The sequence below is a fragment of the Ornithorhynchus anatinus genome, chromosome 10 (genome assembly GCF_004115215.2).
Source record: "Ornithorhynchus anatinus isolate Pmale09 chromosome 10, mOrnAna1.pri.v4, whole genome shotgun sequence".
Lineage (NCBI taxonomy): Eukaryota > Metazoa > Chordata > Mammalia > Monotremata > Ornithorhynchidae > Ornithorhynchus > Ornithorhynchus anatinus.
Window position 1 is genome coordinate 51,911,286 of NC_041737.1, and position 21,282 is coordinate 51,932,567.

General features: G+C 50.5%; 1 protein-coding gene across 4 annotated transcripts in view; it reads left to right on the top strand.

The window, feature by feature from the left end:
• BRAF (B-Raf proto-oncogene, serine/threonine kinase) overlaps positions 1–21,282 on the top strand; it is a 118,281-nt gene that overhangs the window by 77,372 nt on the left and 19,627 nt on the right. For 2 of the 4 annotated variants that reach the window (XM_029073225.2, XM_029073228.2), the window contains exons 4-11: positions 3,966–4,069; positions 4,912–5,014; positions 7,370–7,518; positions 8,699–8,818; positions 13,869–14,028; positions 15,597–15,633; positions 16,950–17,069; positions 20,583–20,719. In XM_029073225.2, coding sequence (XP_028929058.1) covers positions 3,966–4,069; positions 4,912–5,014; positions 7,370–7,518; positions 8,699–8,818; positions 13,869–14,028; positions 15,597–15,633; positions 16,950–17,069; positions 20,583–20,719 — 930 coding nt within the window. The remainder of the gene's footprint in view (positions 1–3,965; positions 4,070–4,911; positions 5,015–7,369; positions 7,519–8,698; positions 8,819–13,868; positions 14,029–15,596; positions 15,634–16,949; positions 17,070–20,582; positions 20,720–21,282) is intronic. The other 2 variants (XM_029073227.2, XM_029073226.2) reach the window with 2 other exon arrangements.

Here is a 21,282-nt window from a genome sequence, read left to right on the forward strand (position 1 = left end):
GCTGACAAGTGGCAGAGTTGGCATTCGAACCCATGACCACGTCTGCTGCTTCTGCCTTACTCTCCCAAGCGCTTAGAACAGGACTCTGCTCGTTGTCAGCGCTCAATAAATTTGATTGGGTGATTGATTAATGAAAAGAAACCACACATTGAGGGGGGTAAGTGAGAGAGAAGAGTCAAAGACAGTAATAATAATAATATTAATGTTGGTATTTGTTAAGCGCTTACTTTGAGCAGAGCACTGTTCTAAGCGCTGGGGTAGATACAGGGTCATCACGTTGTCCCTTGTGAGGCTCACAGTCTTCATCCCCATTTTCCAGATGAAGTCACAGAGGCACAGAGAAGTGAAGTGACTTGCCCACAGTCACCCAGCTGACAAGAGGCAGAGCCGGGATTCGAACCCGTGACCTCTGCCTCCCGAGCCCGGGCTCTTGCCACTGAGCCACGCTGCTTCTCTGCAAACAGTAACCGGGTTGTAAGCTCCTGGGTTAGAGAGAAGGCTCGAGGTGTTGACCTTGAAGGTAGAGCGGGGAGGAGAGATGCCATTTGTCGGCTGTGTGACCGCGGACAAGTCACTTACCTACTCCACGCCGCAGTTCCTTCTTCTGTGAAAAGGTGATTCAGACCGTGAACCCCAGGGGGGACGAGGGACTGGGTCCAGCCTGATTATCTTGGATCGACCCCAGCGCTCGCAGAGTCACGTAGCAAGCGCTTAACGAATACCATAAAATAAGGAAAAAGGAGGGGCGATGAGAGGAGCTCGGCTTTGGTTATAATTTGCTGAAGGTGCCAGCGGGGCTTCAAAATGAAGATGCCCCGAAGGCAAGAGGCAGTGCCAGATCGGAGGGCAGGTGAGGTGGATTTGGGGCGGGCCGATACTGCTCCCGACCAAGATGGCGTCCGGGAACGCGAGGGTCTCTGCGAGAGACCCTCTCTCCCACGGTCCCCGTGAAAAATACAGTCGTGCACCTTTTCGGGGAAAAACGTGGCCTGCCACCTATCAACCAAGCTTGGGCCTGAGCTGTTTTTGCCTTAGAGAAGCAACATGGCCTAGTGGGTAGAGCCCGGGCCTGGGAGGCGAAGGACCCGCGTCCTAATCCCGGCTCCTCCCTCGTCTGCCCTGTGACCTTGGGCAAGTAGCTTCACCTCTCTGTGCCTCAGTTCCCTCGTCTGTATAATGGGGATTGAGACTGAGCCCCGTGAGGGACAGGGACTGTGTCCAACCCAGTTTGCTTGTATCTGTCTCAGTGCTTAGTACAGTGCCTGGCGCGGAGTAAGGGCCTAACAAATTTCCCCACCGGTGGCGGTCCCCTTTAGACCGTGTACGCTTACGTTTCTGCCAAGTCTTGTATTGCTCGCTCCCTAGGGCTTAGCACAGGGCTCTGCACCGGTAAGCGCTCGAAAGATACCACGATGGGGAGATTCAAATCTAGGGGGAGGACCCCGTCTCCCCAAAGCCCACGTTACTGGGAGCGTTGACTATATCTCCGTTAAATTAGGAACCAGTAAATGTGACTTCAGGGCAGACGATGGTTCTTGCGGAAAAAGCGAGATCGCTAAAACAGAGACGTCACGAGCCCCAACCCCACCTCGGTGACCGGCCCGGCCAGAGAGAGTCGTGGCAGCAGGGATTCTCTCTCGGGATTCTCTCTCTTCCCGTCTCTCGTTAGTCACGGCTCTCCCGGCTAATCTGGCAGCCGAGCCTTCAATTAAGAGGCAAGGGATCCTTTTGATTTCCTTCCCCCCGTGGGTGTGGGTGCTGGGAAAACCAGATCTTCTTGTAGGCAGAAATGTTGGGACTAGACTGGTTTGGTGAAGTGCCGTAGCCTGGTTTAGGGGGTGGGATCCGGGAAGAGGACTCGCCAAGTTGGGATAGGCTTTCCGGCCGGGCCCTCTCCGACCCTCGGCCCTCCGGGCTGGGCAGCGGACGCGGCTCTCCGGACCCAACGTGGCACAGCCCGATGTATGGCCGTCGATCCCGGGAACGCCCGAGTCGGGAAGATTAGCGACTCGGGCGCCTCGGCTCTCTTTTCCCCCCGCCGGTCTCCCCGGGGGTGCTCTCTGACTGGAAGAGGGGCTCGGTGGGGTCCAGGCCGTGAGAAGCAGCGTGACCTAGTGGAAGGAGCAGAGGCGGAGGACCCGAGTTCCGGTCCCGGCTCTGCCACCTGTCTGCCGTGTGACCTTGTGCGAGTCACCTGACTTCTCCGGGCCTCAGTTCCCTCATCGGCCGAATGGGGATTCCATCCCCGTTCTCTCTCCCGTTGAGACCGTGAGCCTCGCGGGGGAACTGATGATCTTCTTTCTGCCCCAGCGTTGAGTACGGGGCTTGGCACACGGTAGGCGTTTAACACACGGCACGGTTGGCATTACTGTCCTTGGTATTCCCTTGACCGGACATCCCCCGGAGGCAGAATGGTCGGTGGTCTCTAGCGGGGCCGGGAGAGCACCCCTTCTTCCTGGATCCCAAGCGCGACTTCCACATTGCCCGGAGAGAGGCGGCGGCGGCGGTTTGGGCCTACGGAATCATCCAGTTCCCGCCGGCCTACCCGTCCCGATCCGTTTATTGAGCCCTTGTGTGCGGAGCACCGTCCTAAGCACTTGAGAGAATAAGGGGCAGCAGAGTGGGTGGACCCAGTTCCTCCCCTCCCCTCAGAGGGGGAGACAGATATTAAAATGGATTTCAGTATTCAGTATATTATGTCGGTGCTGGGGGCGCGGGGGATGAACGTCCAGGCGCTTCACGGGGACAGGCCCCCAGGGAGAAAGGGAAACGGGGGCTCAGTCAGGGAGATGGGATCGTACTAGGGCTTGGAAGCAACCAGGACGCCGAGCGGCTCTCCGCCGAGTTGCAGTTGGCGTATTTTTACAGGAGAAGCCTTGGAAGGCAACAGAAACGGTCTGTCCGGGAAAGCGGTCGGAACTCTTCAGTTGGAAGTGTGGACCCGGGGGAGGAGCCCGGGCCTGGGAGTCGGGGGCCTGGGTTCCCATCCCACCTCCGCCCCTTGCCTGCTGCGTGACCTTGGGCAAGTCCCTCAACCTCTCCGGCTTCAGTTTCCTCATCCCTCCGATGGGGATTGACTACCTTTCTCCCTTCATCTAAGACCGCGAGCCACGTATGGAACAGGGACCGTGTCCAGCCGGATTGTCTCCTACCTACCCCATCCTAGTAATAATAATAATAATGTTGGTATTTGTTAAGTGCTTACTATGTGCAGAGCACTGTTCTAAGCACTGGGGTAGATAGTAAGGGCTTAACGAAGACCACAGTTAGAGAGAAGGAGCGTGGCTCAGTGGAAAGAGCTTGGGAGCCAGAGGTCATGGATTCGAATCCCGGCTCTGCCACCTGTGTGACTGTGGGCAAGTCACTTTACTTCTCTGTGCCTCAGTTTCCTCATCTGTAAAATGGGGATGAAGTCTGTGAGCCTCGTGTGGGACAACCTGACGACCCTGTATCTACCCCAGCGCTTAGAACAGTGCTCTGCACATAGTAAGCGCTTAACAAATACCGACATCATCATTATTATTATTTGGTTTTTATTATTGTTGCTGTTGTTCCATAGCAAATTGAATGTAGGAATCCTGAGCATCTTGCAGGAGACTTTCTCTTCCCCCCCGTCCCAAAGAATTAAATTGTACAGTGTCCGATGATGCTAGTTTTAAGTGGTCCTGGCCAAGATTCCTAAAGAAGGAAACCGGGTGAGTGTTTTCCTCCTCACTCTCTCCTTACGTTTCATCAGCACGAAAGAGTTCATTGTTACGTCTAGAGCGAAACCGCATCATAAACGGTGGCTAACTTGGAGTTTGAAAGGACAGACTCCTGCTTCCGCGAGGGGATGGGCGAAAAACTTTTAATTACTGTTTCTGAACGTTCGACATGACTCCGGGCCAACATCTGCTCATCAGATGTGAGAACGAAGTCTGAGTTATTCCTCTGATGCCCAGGATCTTATTGTTGCGACGTTTCAGGTGCCGGCAAGATGTGGGGTGACGGTCCGGGACAGCCTAAAGAAAGCCCTGATGATGCGAGGTCTCATCCCCGAGTGCTGTGCCGTTTACAGAATTCAGGATGGGTATGGTCCATGTGCCCTGGGGTGGGTGGCGAGGGGGGCTTCCTTTTAAGATGGTGAAGGCGCGGGGTCTCGCTCGGATTTAACCGGCGCAGAGAAACTCTTCCCAATCCCCCAGAAACTGAAAGCTCAATGGGAGGAAAACTATTTCATCCATTTCAAACTGGCCTCCGAGCCCCCGGTCAAGTGAAATACTAACGTGTAACGTCAGACGGTTTTTTAGTGGGGAAATCTTTTTCTCTTCCTCTCGGGGTCTGAGAAGAATTTCATGTTTAAGGTCGCCTGGGACTCTTAAAGTGTTTAGAAGTGGTTTAACAGGAGTTCTTGGGAATTTTTTAAAAAAATTTTTACTCCTAATTTTTCACATAGAATTGTCCCGAGCCGCGTGTTCAGATTAATCTCAGTTCTACACGGAGCTCGCCCAAACCGCATTCTCAGTTCCACTTCCGATTAGTATCGGAAATGAATCCCAAATTAGTAAACCCGGTGAAACTCCTCATGGGGAGTCAGTTGTCACATGAGGACTCTTCTTTGAGTGGATGGAAAAGTCTGTGCCCGCGACCGTTGAACCCCAGGAGCAAGCCATTCCCCGCTCCCGTCGGTCTCGGCTGCAGCTGACTCGAAGAGTTACTCTGCTCTTTGTCCAGAGGGATGATGCATTTTTGGGGGGTGAAATCAAAATTAATTTTCTCAGGGTTGAGGTTCTGACAGACGAAGCCTGGGAGTCCAACCTCCCTCACTCCCACCGGCCCCTCGGTAGCCACTTTTCGCGTCTTCAGCCAGAGGATCCCCCAGCGTTCGTGGTTTGGATCATCCTGACAGGCCTTTGTCCACCCCCTTTCCAGAGAGAAGAAGCCGATCGGCTGGGACACGGACATCTCTTGGCTCACGGGAGAAGAGTTGCACGTGGAAGTTTTGGAGAACGTTCCGCTTACCACCCACAATTTTGTAAGAGCCCTTTTGCGTTTTGAAATATCTAAACTGTGCATAATTGTGACAGCGTGAGCCTTCCTTTGGAGTTGGCCGGATTGCCGGGACCGGAGACACCCCCCCCCCCCCAGGTGCGGGTTCCCGTTTGGCAGGACTCGGTGGGCCTGATCTGGTCCTGGAGAATCGCCTTGGGGCCATTTGCGATCCCTCTGGCTGCAGCATTCAGCCGGGACAGCATTCCTTAATTTCCCAGGGCCCTAGCCTTCAGTAAAACCTGGTCGTGTTGTTCCCGCGAGAGGCCGCACCCCGAGCTTCCGCTCCATTCTCCGGTTTCCCTGACAGACGCTCCTCTCTTCTCGGTCCTCTGCCTGCGTCAGAATGAGGGCTGAGGAGGCCGGGGTCCTACGTCGAGCCCGGACCGAAGCCGAAAGCAAAAGACCGGGTGCCCATCGGAAGCAGGGAATTCGGATTGGGCCGACCTCTTCCCGGGCAGGGTCCGTGCCCACCCCCGATTAAAAAGTGGTTGGTCTTAACCTCTTAAGGCCCCCAGTCATTCTCCTGGTTGCCCAGTGGGGTGGACCCACCCTGCCCCTGTAGACTGTAAACTCCTCGTGAGCGGAGAATGCGTCTGTTTTATCGTGTCGGACTCTCCCGAGCGCTTCGTACAGTGCTCTGCCCACGTTCAGTAAACGCCATCGACCGGCTGACTGCAGTTGAGGTCGTTCATTTGCGTGATATCGATCGCTGGCTTGGATTTGGTAAAACTTTGAAGGGGGTGTGCTCGTACTGCAGAGTACCTGTAGTTTGCAGATAATAGAAATAGGAATAAAAACTGCTATTCTAACAGTGATATACCAGTGCCTGAGGTTGTCTGACCACCTGTATTGCTACAGGGTTAGAAGGCCATTAAACAGAAAGCACTCTGTTGGTTCGTGATGCGCCTGAAGGCCCCCCACCTCCGCCCCGCGGGACATAAAGGCCCCAAGTGACTTTTTTTGTATCTCCTAGAGCTTTGGATATAAGAAGCAGCGTGGCCTAATGGAAAAAATCTGGGTCTGGGAGTCAGAGGACTCCACCACTCGTCCGCTGTGTGACCCTGGGCAAGTCACTTCACGTAGTGCCTCCGTTCCCTCATCTGCAAAATAGAGATTCGCCAGCTGTTCTCCCTCCTCCTCAGACTCTGAGTCCCATGTGGAACTTGATGGTCTTGTTTCTGCCCAGCGCTTAGTATACCCCTTGACACATAGTAAACGCTTAACAAATGCCACAGTGTTATCACTGCTACCAAGTGTTTCAGAGTGGAGGCTCTAGAGCGTGTGGTAGGCCAGAAATCCAGGACCCGGCCTAGTCCGATGGCAGCTCCTGCCAGGACTGCCCTGGCCCAGCACCAGGCCCGGATGATGCCACCAGGCCAGGAGAGAGTGACTGAGAGCTTCTTCCACGTGGGCAGTAGCCTGTTGGGCCGCCCTAAGCCTCAGTACACCCTCTCCCCCTAGCCCCCAAGGTGTTTTTGGGTTGCAGCCAAGTGTGGCTATGCCCACTTCCACTTGGTGGCCTCCACCGTGCCCCAGAATAAGGCGCCGTGGGAGACGGGCCACCCGACCAGAGCCCAGAACCTCAGGACCTGCAGACTGTCCACGGTTCACTCAGAGAGCTCTGATCGCTCTTTCTTCTAGACGTGGAGAGGTGCGCGGACATTTCTTCAACTGGCTGGAGTCTTCCCCTTTCCTGAAAGGCAGAATAATAATGTTGGTATTTAAGCGCTTACTATGTGCAGAGCACTGTTCTAAGCGCTGGGGTAGATACAGGGTAATCAGGTTGTCCTACGTGAGGCTCACAGTTAATCCCCATTTTACAGAGGAGGGGACTGAGGCTCCGAGAAGTGAAGTGACTTGCCCAAAGTCACACAGCTGACAGGTGGCAGAGCCGGGATTCGAACCCCTGACCTCTGACTCCCAAGCCCGGGCTCTTTCCACCGAGCCACACAGGAGGCCAGCACAATCTTTCTGAAATGACATCCCCCTCCCAAAAAAGGACTCCCCAATTCCCTGACTGCCAGTGTATGTTAACATCCAGAAATGGGGCCCTTTAGCCTTTTATCTACTCAGTAAACTGGTGAAGAGCTTAAGTTTCATAGAACCCGTTGAGACGCTTGAAAATGTAAATTCTGACAGCAACCCATTTGGCACCTGAAGCCGTATTTCCGACGTGGAAAAAAATGTCGATCTCCTTCAGAGAGGAGCTAGCAAGGAATACGTATGGCAGTTAAAAAGAGGTTTCAGTGTTTTTTGGTTGGGTGATTTTTTGGTTTGGCTTTATTTATTTTTTTTTCCAAAGGGCTTCATTTACCAGTAACGATCTTTGGCTCCGCAGGTACGGAAGACATTCTTTACTTTAGCATTCTGCGACTTTTGTAGAAAGCTGCTTTTCCAGGGTTTCCGCTGCCAAACGTGTGGCTACAAATTTCACCAGCGCTGTAGTACGGAGGTGCCGCTGATGTGTGTTAATTACGACCAGCTTGAGTAAGTCATCGAAAATCTGTTTGTGGTTTTAGATTTCCAGTAGCCATCTGCAGAGAAGTCCCCTTGCATGGAGGAAATTGTGGATCAGGGCAGTTTAGACCAAAGGGGGCGGGGCGGGGGGAGAAAAAAACAGTGCCTTCGGAAAAAGATCTGTTCTCTCCATCTTCCCACCCTCTTCCCCCGTCCCCTCCCAGGTCTTACTGCTGGTTTAGATATCTTGCTTAATGTGGTGTTACGCTTTCCGTTCTCGGAAAATTAAGTTGGAGGCTTAAAGCCGTCCTGATCATTTAAGCGCACTTCAGACGCGCGCGCACACACACGTTGGGCTGCCTTTTATTTTTAACCAGTCCAAAATTACTTTAACTCGAAGGCCATGGAGGAGGCTCCCTGAAGCTGGGAGCTTCCGGGGAAGTGACGTGCCTGTTCGTTTGACTCCAGCCTGGTGGCAGAGTATAAAATCCTCCTGGTTTCTGGGTGGGCATTTATAAACCAGGCGAACTGACTAAGGAACTGTCAGATCCTTGCTACAGAACACCTCTCACCTTGAAATTCTTCCAGCTGTGTCCCGGGGCCCGGTTTATTGGGCTCGATTGGTTCTTTATCGTGCCACGTGGCCGCGGACACTCCGATTCGTAGATCTTGGGACCTGTGAAACCCAGCCCTCAGATTTAGACTCCCGAAAGGGTCCTGAGTTCACAGGACTTTTGGTTTTATTTTGTTTTTTCAAGAGAGTCATTCTTTTGAAAGAGATTTCATACTGGGTTGAGCTCTCTGTGAAACTTTTGATATCTGTGCTTTGCCATTTCCCCTTTTTTAATCGCTAATAAAGCTTTGTATTAAACAGGATTTTCTTTTTCTATCACTTCTCAGTCCTCAACCACAGAATATTGTTTTTTCCAAGTAGTTAGGAATTCTTCCTGCGCCGGTAGAGCGAGCGGTTAGACTTTTGACAGCTTGACTCGGAAACCTGTTCCTCCCGGGCATTCCGTGGCAAAGGGGAGTCCCATTATCGAACCAGAAATGACGACCCATATTGGGTTTTCCTCCGCCCCCCATTTTGAAATGTGGGAATGTAATCCGTGTTTTTCTTATTGCCTCCTCTGTCTGTTCCAGTGTTCGAAGCTTCTGGGTTTTGCACAAGTTAGGTTTGTTTTGTTTTGTTTCTGTTTTTGCCTCACAGTTTGCTGTTTGTCTCCAAGTTCTTTGAACACCACCCAATACCACAGGAGGAGGCCTCCTTAGGAGAGACCACCCTTACGTCGGGATCATCCCCTTCAGCCACCCCCTCAGATTCTATTGGGTATGACTTGACTCCTGCCTGCTGTTCAGTGACATGCTATTTTTAAGAGCTGGTTTACACCCAGACCGTAGATGATTATTTTTGAGCCTTTTCGACACCTGCGTAACCATTAAAATGAATTCTCCCCCACCCCGGCTCCCCCTTTCAACGACAACAACAAAAAAGTAGTATTTTCGCCCACCTGCTAAAGCACGTCAGTTGGGTCTTTTGCACATATGGAAAATATCGTTTGGTTAAGAGAAGTGAGCACACTGCATGATTCAGTAGCACCAAGTAGGAATTTGAGCAGGAAGTCTGTTTCCAAAGCCCATTCAAGAATGGGAAGGGTGACAGTAATGCTCTGTAAGGGACCCGATAACCGGGCGGTTTGTTTTTTGGTTGTTCTTTTGCCCCTTTTTGTTTCGGGCATCGGCCCGCCCCCAGGGAAGAACGCTGGCACGGACTCTCAGACCGGCATCATCTCGGTTGCCGGGCGAGCAGAATGGGTGAATTTCCAAACGGGCTCAATCTTACCTTCCACAAGTTTCACCCCCGGCCCGGAACGGTACACTCTCCTTCAGGGAGAGGAGATGAGGTTGAAAAGCGGGAGGGCGGGCTGCTGTCCGGGTCCGGAGCCGCAGCTGGCCGTGACCACGGGACAAGTCGCGGTGCGTTGGGTGAGGAGACCGAGACCTCTTTAAAAGAGCCTCCAATGCTCTCTAGCCTTGTGAAGAAATAAGATCCTGTTGACCCTTTGCCTACTTCCAAAATTCCCCTGAATCCCATCCTGACTCCCACTGTGGACGGTGACTCTGGACCAAGACCGATTTGGTGTTACTCGGAACCAAGACGGACTTGGGTGCAAAATTTTTGCCCGATTTTGAGGGGATAACAAATGAAGCTAAAGAAGGGCACGGATTTCTGTCCTCCAAATGTACCAATGCTTTTCGGAAAAGAAAAGGTCAGCATCTTATCTGCATCTCACTGAACAGGAGCGGGCACTTGGCTTCAAAAACTGTTTTAAGAGGCGGAGAAGCGCGGGTCAGAATAGCTGGCGTCAGTGGCAATTCGCCGGAGGCGGTTGAGGTTTTAATTTCAGCTCCATCAGGAACGTAATTTATGTTCATCGGTAAGATGCCCAACGTGGCGTCCGCTAGTTCAGTTGCCATCGGGTAGCAATCTTGTCCCTACAAAAGATGCTACCGTCTGAAGGAGGCTTTAAATCGACCCTACAGATAGTTTTCCAAAATCCGCAGGGATTTTTCTCGTCTGGAAAATGTGTGTGCATCCCAGCCGCAGTTACCCAGAACGTTGTCCCCTTCCATTTTTGCTTCTGACCTCCTTCCCCATTCCATTAGGCTAAGAGAGCAGGTGTTTGCTTGTGTCCTCGCAGGCGTGTAATCTCATCAGAACAAGCAGAAAGGGAAGAAAAAGGAGTGGCGGACGATGATCGGTCTCTCATTGGGCCTCCGCCTTCTTTCTCATCATTAACCTTGTCCTGCTTTCTTTTAGGCACGGGACACGAGGCCAGGGCTTATGTTCAGTCTGCCTTGAAGAAGTCAAACTACTTCCCGACTGTTGGGGAAGTAGTATGGCCTAATGGAAAGAGCATGGGCCTGGGCCTCAGTTACCTCATCTGGAAACTGGGGATTAAGACTGTGAGCCCTGTTTGGGATAGGGACGGGGTCCGACCCGATTGCCTTTTATCTTTCCCAGCGCTTAGTAGAGGGCATAACGCTCAGCAAATCCCATTAATTTTTTTTAAAAAAAACCACGAAACAGTGGAGATGAGTGCAGAAAAGTGCCTCCTTCAGAATCTCTCTGCTTCTGTCTTCCCGCCTCTTTCGTAGCCCTGACCGTGTGGTACAAATCCTTGTGAACCTTTGGGAAACGGCAGTTTTCCTAATTTTTTTTATGGTGTTTAAGCACTTACTAAGTGCCAGGCACTGCATTAAACTCTGGGGTAGATACGACCTAATCGGGTTAGACACAGTCCGTGTCCCTCGTGAGGTTCATGATCTTAATCCCCATTTTATAGCTGAAATAATGGAGGCATTGGGAAGTGAAGTGACTTGCCCAAGATACCACAGCAGACAAGGGGGCGGAGCTGGAATTAGAACCCAGGTCCTCTGTTGTATTTGCTGTAAATACCTCCTGTAAAGTTATATGCCAGAGGACATGTGTCGTTCGTCCCCCCCCCCCCCCCCCCCGACAGGGAGTCCGTTGTCGGGTAGCGATTCTCTCTTTCTGTTGCCGAATTGTCCTTTCTAAGCGCTTAGTCCAGTGCTCTGTGCACAGTAAGCGCTCAGTAGATACGGTTGAATGAATGAGTGTTCCCGGGCCCGTGCTCTTTTCCACTAGACCGTGCTGCTTCCCAAGCATTTTGCCCCGTTTTCACCGATCAATTAAATGCGCAGTATTCTTTGTTGAAAATACATCACTTTAGCCTTACAGTTGCCAAATCACCATACCTTGTACCTTTCTCCATAAAGGGAGGCATTTTAGGAAAGGTGCAGTTTTCCCCCAACGGGTTTCGTGAGTTAGAAACGGCACGACGGCCCAATCCATTTACGTTGCACCTTTTCCCGCATAGTGGAGCGCTTCTAGAATGGGTGCACTCTCCCCTCCCCGTTTCATGAGTCAGAAATCTGTGGGACGAGGAGACCGATGACTGAAGAGCTTGACCGGCGGTTTCTTTTTTTTTCTGTTCTATTTTTTAGTGGGGAGTGAGAGGAAGAGTAGTGGCTGGACCTATTAAAAAAATAGGCCAAGTCACTCCTCGCCTGCCGGTTCCATCAACCTTAAATTTCGCCATTGGCCCTTAGTCCCTAAAGTGCTGCTTCTCTATTTTCCGTCCGAATTTTCACACCCTCAACTTTGCCCTCTCCACCTGCCTGCCTTCTGTCGAATTCAAACCTCCCAACATCCAGGCCCTTATCACCGCGCTTACGGAGAAGCAGCGGTGGCTAGTAGGTAGAGCACAGGCCCGGGAGTCAGAAGGTCCTGGATTCTGATCCCGGCTCCGCCACATGTCTGCTCTGTGACCCTGGGCAAGTGACTTCACTTCTCTGGGCCTCGGTCCCTCACCTGCAAAATGGGGATTAAGAGTGTGAACCCCTTGTGGGACAGGGACTGTCCAACAGATTAACTGGTATCTACTCCAGCTCTTAGTACAGTGCTTGGCACATAGTAAGCACATAACAAGTACCATAATTAGTATTACCCAGTCATACCTTTTAAGCACTAATCTTAAATCAGAAGCCCTGATAGCCTAGTAGCAGGAACCCGGGCTTGGGAGTCAGAGGTCATGGGTTCCAATCCCAACTCCGCCACTTGTCTGCTGCGCAGCCTTGGGCAAGTCACTCAATTTCTCTGTGCCTCGGTTACCTCATCTGTAAAATGGGGATTGAGACTGTGAGCCTCATGAGGGACAGGGACTGTAGTCCAACCTGTTTATTTGTATCTACCCCAGCGCTTAGAACAGTGCTTGGCACGTAGTAAGAGCTTTACAAATGCCATCATTATTATTATTATTATTATTATTATTATTTCTCCATTCTCCCAACTCACTGTTTTCACCTTCATTTCTTTATATCCATAACCCCTGCTGGGGCCTGAATTCCCCGTCAACAATCAGCGGGGATATTTAGCTAGGTAGTTTCCTTAGTCCACGGGTTCCCGAGATTTTTTTTTTCCCAGACAGAAGGCACCTTTGTCGTTTCAAAATTTTGCCAGAATTCTTCCTCCCATAGCATAGTGAGATGCTTCTCTTAGTTAAGTAAGTCAGTCACTCAGTCAATCACTGGTATTGGTTGAGCGCTTATTGTGTGCAGAACGCTGTCCTGAGTGGTTGGGTTGAGATGATTTCGATTAAATGTGGAAACGCAAATTGTCGGTTTCCAATGCTGCCCTCCGTTTTAAAGTACACTAATAAGGTGAACTATAAAAAGCAATTCCCCAACGGCTGAACCGTAATGAAACTCACTATAAGAAAAGACTAGGGTCTTAACTTTGGATCCGTATTTGACTTCCTTAGCAAATTGAAGAGATTTAAAGGTTTCCTTTATCCAAACACACTTAGATTTCTTCAAACATCTGTAGCCTTTCACTCTTTTTACAACAGTGGAAGACACCACCCTATATGAGTTTTGACAGAACGTCCCTGCCCGTAACCCCATTTGCCATTCAGTCGGGGAATCCTGAAAATACCGATATCCGAGTTGTTTAAAGGCCCCGTAGATGTGTCCAGATTACCGACAGATGCCGACGAAGGAAATGAGAGTCTCTCTGCTTGGTCATGCTCTTTAATAAAGCAGCCCTTTCTGTAATCCGTTTTGATTCGTGCGTGTGTTGATTATCTCCGTGGCTCCATCAGGAAACCATCGTCCTCTTTATTCCCTCAAGCTAGTCTTCCTATCCCCCAGCCATCCAGGGCTGCTAGATGAGACCGACGGGGAAGTTGACACGAGCCGTTGAGGAGACCCTGATGGCAGTGGGTGATGAGGAGGCAGTGAACACCCCTAAGATATCTGTCAGCCCTTGAGAGATTCAGGCCGACCTGGCCCCAGGCCCAAGAGCGATCACTGGGAGGCCGGGGGCATCAGGAGAGGCCCCCTCGCCCCTCGTCCCCTGTCGACACCTGGGGGGCAGGGGCAGGGCCCATGGCAGTGGAGACCATGGAAGGTCACCCTAGGTACCGAAAAGGCTTCAATACGGGGCCCAGACTTGGCGTGGGACCCTCGGCCAGCTCTCCTAGACCTCACTTTCCCCTGCTCCCAGACCGCTTACTCCATGGGCCCCGCCCTGTTCTGTGCTAGAGAATCAGGGTCGAGAAAGGTAAGAGCCTCAAGCTTGGAGAAAGGGAGTTTGTAGCGAACACTGCTGCTCTTTTTGAGGATTAGTTGTAGGTGTCTGTTTAAGTTCTTTATTACTGCTGGTAAGAAGGTTATATTTTTCAGAAGACAGGTTGCATCTTCTCCTTGTTTTTGCGTCTTTTAGAGCTCAAGCGCTGTAGTTCTGAATCCTGTTTTTTTTTTTTCTTCCCCTTCCTCCCAATGACTTCCCCTTTCAGACCTCCAATTGTTGCCAGCCCATCACCTTCAAAATCCATTCCAATTCCACAGTCCTTCCGGCCGGCAGATGAAGACCATCGGAATCAGTTTGGGCAACGGGACCGCTCCTCTTCGGCCCCAAACGTTCACATAAACACAATAGAGCCTGTCAATATTGACGTAAGTAGCCCCAACCAACCATTTTCTGTTGTTCTTCTACCTTCCCGCCCAGGGGAGCGAGAGCTCGTTGTGAGCAGGGAACGTGTCCGACGACTCTGTTGCCGTGTCCTCACCCAAGCGCTTAGTACAGTGCTCTGCACCCAGTAAGCGCTCAGTCGATACCCCTGCTGAGCGATCGCTGACATCTCTGTACCTGTTGGTTATGACTCGACAGAGTCAACTGTCTTCCAAAGTTGAGACGGCAAGACCGTGTCACCTCCCGCCTGGGACGCTGAATACTGGACTTGTACTTGGAGTCAGTAAGAGGACTCTTCTTTCCCCTCAGAAGATATGGGGCTCGGGCAGTTATTCTAGTCACTCCTCAATCCGCAATCATCATGGGCACCAAAAAATCCGTGTAGCTCATGCTCTCAGAAAATTGTGGTTAATGGTTTCATCATCTTCCCTCTATTTTCAAGTCCTTTGTGCCAGGAATGATGTTTCCGGCGCTGGACTGTGCTCAGAGAGGTCATAGTAAGTTTTTAATAAATACCATAATAAGTAAAATAAATGAGAATCTCTTTCTGCCCCTCCCATCCGGAATAACCCACAGTAAACCACCCAGTCAGGCATTGTATGTATTTGCTTACTTTCTTTGTTCCTGGGATGTGTGAACGTGGTGGCCAGTGATAAAAATGTGTCCAGCTCACCGTTGGTTCTCAATATTAATGAAGCGGAAGACACCTCGGTTGTGTCTTCCATCAGATAGCCTAACGGCTGTGCCGTTTAGAGAAGATTCTTAAGACCCAAAATTAAAATGAAAAGAGTCACTTTTCCCCGACTTTAAGTCACCAGGCGGTCACCGGTGTATTTGATCAGTGTTTGAAGCCAATTAATCCCAAATGAACGAAAGGATCAGGCAGCCTCAGCTTTCCCAAGTTGATTGAGGTTTCAAAGTTTTTGCCATTTTCATCCTGCATTCTATTGCCGGCCGGGCGAATCTGTTAGTGGGAGGTGTGTGGGGCGAGCAGGCGTGGTACATTCCATTCACCGCCCTCCTCTCTCTTTGGCCCTGGCCTCTTGCTGCCACTATTTTCAGAAAAGATAAAGGAGCAGGGCGAGAGCAGCCTGGCAGAGATGAGCCGCTCACCTTGCTCCCCGGTTATGGACACATGGCGGTGGCACTGAGTTTCTTCGGTCTGAGACGGGGTGGCATCTGAAGGCGGGCACGTTAGCCGGTGGATCGTACACTCTGAGGGCAGAGGGGTGACATGAGAGGTCAAGTCCCTCACCTCCGACCCCATCCTTCTAGAGCCAGGGAAGGTGTGGTGGAAGGGAAGTCAGGAAAAAAAAAGGCCTGTTTTTCTGGCCACTTGCCTCTACTTATTGTTCTTCCTGCCTTAACAGTCTAGAAGAACTGTTAACTGTAAGTATTTGGTCACAGTTGGATTTGTTTCTCAAAGAGGCAGGTGAGCGGGTGCCATTTTGAATTCGTATTCCAGACGTAGCCTGGTGAAATATCTAGCCCTGCTCTTGGGTGCCCGTGCGAGCAGCTAAATAGACATTTCTTTTTTTGTGTGTTTATATAGGACTTGATTAGAGACCAAGGGTTACGTGGGGATGGAGGTAAGTAGTCCTCGCTTAATCCCGAGAGAGTTTTGAAAAAGTGCAACTGCTTTGCCGCCTTTCCCCATGTGTACCTGCTCTTTTCATGAAACACAGACACAGAGAGAAATGTGTAGAGAAACAGTGTCATTTATCTGCTTTTGCTCTCCTATGGCGTTTAATAGCTGTGCCTTTGCAAAAGCTCTCCTGCCTCAGCTGTCAGCAGAAAAGCAGTCAAGAGCTAGCGAGAGTAAAGGAAAAGCCTTAATTCGCAACCTGTAACTTAAGGAGAGAGAGCCCTGAGGAGTATAGAGTTTGCCCCTCTCATCCTCAGAAGTCGTAATCGCTATTCTGTCTTTCGTGGTGGGTGAAGAATAGGAACCTTTCTGGGGCCTCAAAAGGCGGTTGTAAATTGGCCTCAGGAATCCCTAATGGAGGGCTCGCTGTAAATATGTTACCTACCCAGCAGTGTGGCTTGGCATATAGGTAAATAAAACGGTGAACTCCCCATTTGTAAGATTTTAATCTGGCCTCGGGGTGATCAACTTACAACTGGGGCAGTGGGAGGGAAACTCCAGATACACTTGCCTCCAGCAGTTTTATCCACAAAACATTTCCCAAGGGATTGTATCTGAGTTTACATTTTGAAGTCCCCCTTTCAGGCGAGCTCCCAAATTTAGCTGTCAGAAACTGTCCTCCATCCAGTTAAGGAGGGCAGGTAAGTGACTGCTTTTTCAGGTGTGCATAAATAACTGCCCTGAAACGGTCTCTTCCTCGCGACCTGTGTCACCCCAAGGAACTCCTTGGTATCTAAGGTCTTTTATCGCCAAGGCCCCTCTGTGTCATCGTCCTTCATCGTGCTGCCTGTTCACCTCTAAATCTAGTAGAATAACAAGCCCATGCTTTGTGACCTCTGGAGCTAAGAGGTAGAGCACATGAGTGAAAGAATTTTTTTTTTTGTTCGCAATTCCATGACCCCGCCAATTAATGTCGTTGCCAGTTTGACTCTCGTGTGTCTCGATAGCCGTGGCTTCTGATAATTTTCGCCCAGTGCATCCAGCATTTAAATGTCGCAGCGTCCTGTCGGCGTCACAAAAGCTGCCCGCTTGAAACGTAAAATCTGGTGGCAGGTCCCACCTTTTGGTTTCTGGTTAAAGAAATAAAACAAAACCCAACCATTGGGTCTTCTGAAGATGTGTTTTTTTAAAAGTCCAGAGTTACTCTTTGAAGCAGGCTTCAGAGCATCTTATTTATTCCCCGTGACTTCTTTCATTTCTTCTGTGTGTCTGTCTTCCTGTCTCTGCCTGCCCCTCTCTTTCTCTCTCTCTCTCTAACAGCCCCTTTGAACCAGCTGATGCGCTGCCTTCGGAAATACCAATCCCGGACTCCCAGCCCCCTCCTCCATTCTGTCCCCAGTGAAATAGTGTTTGATTTTGAGCCTGGCCCAGTGTTCAGAGGTAGTTGGGCTCTTCTTTCTCGTTTTCACCCCAAACCAAACCGATAAAACCCACAGATGCTGCTGTTTGTGCCTCACCCTCACAGCGTGTGTTTGTAAGTGTGAGAGTTTTCAGAACCACCTCGATTTTCTGCTTGGCCTGGCTGGAATGTGCGCTGAATGTGCTTCTCTCATAGACCCACTCCCACCTGCGTATACAAAAGCTTTCTGTACGTTAAGTGTCTGACATCCGTCCTTGCCAAAGTGGAGGAATTCGGAATTGAGGCTTCCGTCCCGTCAACTTCGTACCGTTGGTCTCGTCTATTTCAAGGGGCTCTGAATTCACTGGGGGCGAGGGAGAGCAAGGTGTGGGCCTCCAGAAGGAATTTCCTTGATACTCCTCAACCGTTTCTGCGGTCTCCTACGTGACTACCGGATCTCTCTGGCTTTTAACCCTCGTGTTTTCCGGGGTACTGAAAGCAGGGGGAAGGCAGAATCCCTAGCCCCTGTGTCGCAGGGCCTCTCTGGCTTCTTGAGGTTCTCTGGTGTCGGCAGCATCCTGGCTTCTAGGCCGTGGGAACCGTTCTGAAATTGAGTAACTTATCCGTGTAAGACCCCGGCTAAGAGATGGGCCGGGGCGGGGACACGGAGAAGAGGACGGCGGTAGGTAGCCGTGGTTGGAGAGGGCCCTCTCGGTGGAGACTGAGAGGCAGGTGGAAAAAGCCAAGCCCACCACGTCCACCATACTCCCTCCGGCCTACCGGGGTGACTCTTGGGTCCCACTCAATGGCTCTGCCCTTCCTCCGAGGCCCACGGGGCCAGCGGGACAGATACCCGGGGGTCAGGAATCATTGAGCGCTTGGAAGAGTCCAGTGTAACAGAGCGCGTAGAACCGTTCCCAGCCCCCAGTGAGCTTCCAGTCTTCTGGGAGGAACACCTCACACAGGCCCAGAGGCCATCTTCCTTGCCGCATTAGTGTGGTTGATCAGTGTAGTAGAAAAGCAGCCTGGCCTAGTGGCTAGAGCACAGGCTCGGGAGGCAGAAGGACCTGGGTTCTAATCCTGGCTCCAGTCACCTGCCTGCTGTTTGACCTCGGGCAAGTCACTTCCCTTCTCTGGGCCTCAGTTACCTCAACTGTAAAATGGGGATTAAGACTGTGAGCCCCATGTGGGACATGGACTGTGTCCAACCTGATTAGCTTGAATCTACTCCATTGCTTAGCAGAGTGCTTAGCACATAGTAAGTGCTTAACAAATACCATTTAAAGAAGAAAAAAAAATCCAACAACTGCCAAAATCATAAGCCTCAGGAAGAAACCCAAATTAAAGTCTCTATAATGAGATTTTTTTTTAGTGTGTGTGTTAGAGCAAACTAAATTTCTACTCTTTGGATGTGCCAAATATAATTATCCTGAAATAGTTCCTAATCCAATTTAAAATGACAAAATTGAGACAAGTTCCTCACAAGAACCCTCTACCTCCCCCCCACCCCCCAATCCCCCACCCCACCGACCAAGAAAAGAATCGTCAGTGCCTCTTGCCAGCTGGCACTACCGCGTCCTAGCGCGCATGAGGCTGGCAGTGATGCCTTAGGCCTTCCCAGATGATATCGCGAGTTTCTCCTCATCGGGAGACTAAGCTTTAAGTCCTGGGTGTCGCGTCCCAGCCCACGTCATCCACCCGCCCCCAAGCATCTACTCTCCCGGTTCTCAGGTGCAGAGAAAGCAATGGGAGTTCACTGACCGATGGAGTTGTCTACTACAGTTGTCGGTAGAAAGGGACCCAGTAAAAATCTGTCCCAAAACCATTTTGGACGTTATCTCTAAAGAGATGGAAAACGGACCCCGTATTGATTTCAGAAGGAAAAGACATATCGTGCTTTCCTATTTTCCAAGGTGCCACTTTTATTTACCTTGCAAAGGATCCCATGGAAAATCCTGGGGGCCTGAGGGAAAGGTTGCCTGACCTGCCCAATTTCTGTGCAACCCTAACCTGTAACGAGCACCCTTGAAGACTTTGCCCGAGCTTTTCCCCAAAAGTAGTCACTATTTTAAGACTACTTTTTGGTCAAAAGCGTAACACCCTTTGGGAGCCAAGGCTGAGACGTGATGGCCAAGCCCAGATGTTGGGGAGAGAGGTAGAAAGAAGTTCTTGCCCCAGAGCCACGGAGGGAGGCGGCCCATTCACCGGGCACCTCTGGAGCCCCGGAGCTGGGTTTGGGAACGCCAGCCGGGGGAAACCTTGGCAGGTTTCCCAGAGCCAGGGGGAGGGAGTGTGGGTGGCACGGTCGGTCCCTTCGAACCCACTGAAGCAGCGAGGAGCCCTCCGACCCTTTTTAGAGAGCAGACCGGTGCAGTGCCTTCTCCGGCTTGATTCAGGATCGCTGGCCCACTCAACCAGTCCCCCTTGTCCCAAATCAGGCTTCAGGAATCACTCGGAGCTCTCTCCCCAGGCTCTCGGGGACCCCCGGAGACACAATCGGAGACTTGGTAATCAATCAGTAGTATTTATTGAGCACTTCCGTTGTGCAGAGCACGCTACTAATCACTTGGGAGAGTAGAGAACAGCAGAATTAGTAGACACCTGCCCAAGGTGAGCTTAGAATCTAGAGAGAGGTGCATTTATTGTTTACCTGATGACAGAAGTGTTAACTAGTACATTATGTAGTAAAGCTGACATAAAATGAATCATTATCGTTGTGTTACCTGCCTTTTCTCACCCCAGAACCATGGGGGGCCGGTCCCAGATCTCCACCTCCCGGCCTCTGTTGATTCTCACAGAAGACCAGCAAAATCGATGACATGAACTAGGTTTTGCCCAGCATAAGAGCAGCTCTCTTTTCCCCTAGTGGAACAAACCTCAAGAAACCAGCGAAGCTAGCCAGGATCTCTAGTTCCTGAAAACAATCAGGTGCCAGTTGGGATTAAGGGCTTTGTGATAGCAGCTGGCCTGGAAGTCAGATATTTTCCAGAAAGCTTTTGGGATCTCACCAAATCATCCCATCTTTTTGATATCAAGGACATTGAATATCTAATTTGTTGCATCTCGGGGCTGCAGTTTTGACATGACCAGTGTTTTTGGTTTTTTTTCCGTACCAGGGCAGAGAATATATCCAATTTATACTTTCTGTTAAGAACTCGTTTCTTGTATTGGAGAGAGAGAGAGAGACACAATGCTTTTGTTTCACAAATCAGACCCAGCAAAACTGTCTGCTAGAGATTATAACTGGCCACATTTTGTCCCAAAACTCATGGAAAGAAATCTGAATGTTAATATCCCTCATGTGCCCCCTTTTTATGTACTAACTCTGTCTTAACTATAAAGCTCTTCATTTGGAGAGACAGCATCTTCCGAGCAAGTGCTGCATTTCTTAGGTTATTTTTTAAAAATAACATATATATGTATACATATATATATATATATATATATATATATATATATAAAATGTATGTATATATAATACATTTTCATATATATGTCGACATGCTTTGTCCTCAGATGGAAGTTGTGTGTGTGTGTGTATTTTTCAAAACTAGGGTCAACTACAGGCTTGTCTGCCACCCCTCCTGCCTCCTTGCCCGGATCTCTGACCAATGTAAAAGCGTTACAGAAATCTCCAGGACCTCAGCGGGAGAGGAAGTCTTCGTCGTCCTCAGAAGACAGGAATAGAATGGTAAGGGCAGGAGATCATCTTTGGTTTTCCTGTTTTTCTTCCAACCCCTTGCTTTTAGAGGCCAGAGGAGAGTAATCTAGAGAAAGTAAAAGCCCCTGAACTCCGTATGTCACCTCAGTCAAAGGATTTGGCCTTCTTGGTGAGGCCGGCCAATGTTCAATTCCTAGGGGTCAGTTTGTCCCAGAAACCTCTGCTCGATATTGTCCGGTTCCTAGCTCCCTCCTGGAATTGCTGATTCCCTGTCAGGAATACTGACTCTAGATACTCTAGGTTTCACTGAATTTTGATTATTGTTATCTTTAATAGCAAGGGTTCTGGTTCAGAGCTTCCTACCTGTCAAGCACTGTTCTTAGCGTTGCGGTGGTTACAAGATATCCAGGTTGGGCACAGTCCCTGTCCCCTCTGGGCCTCAAAGTCAAAGTAGGAGGGAGTAGGATCTCATCCTCGTTTTTACAGATGAGGAAATTGAGGAAATGAAGTGATGTGCCCAAGGTCGCACATAAGACCAGGGAGGGAGCCGGGATGAGAACCTAGGTCGTCTTGACTCCCAGACCCGGGCTTTT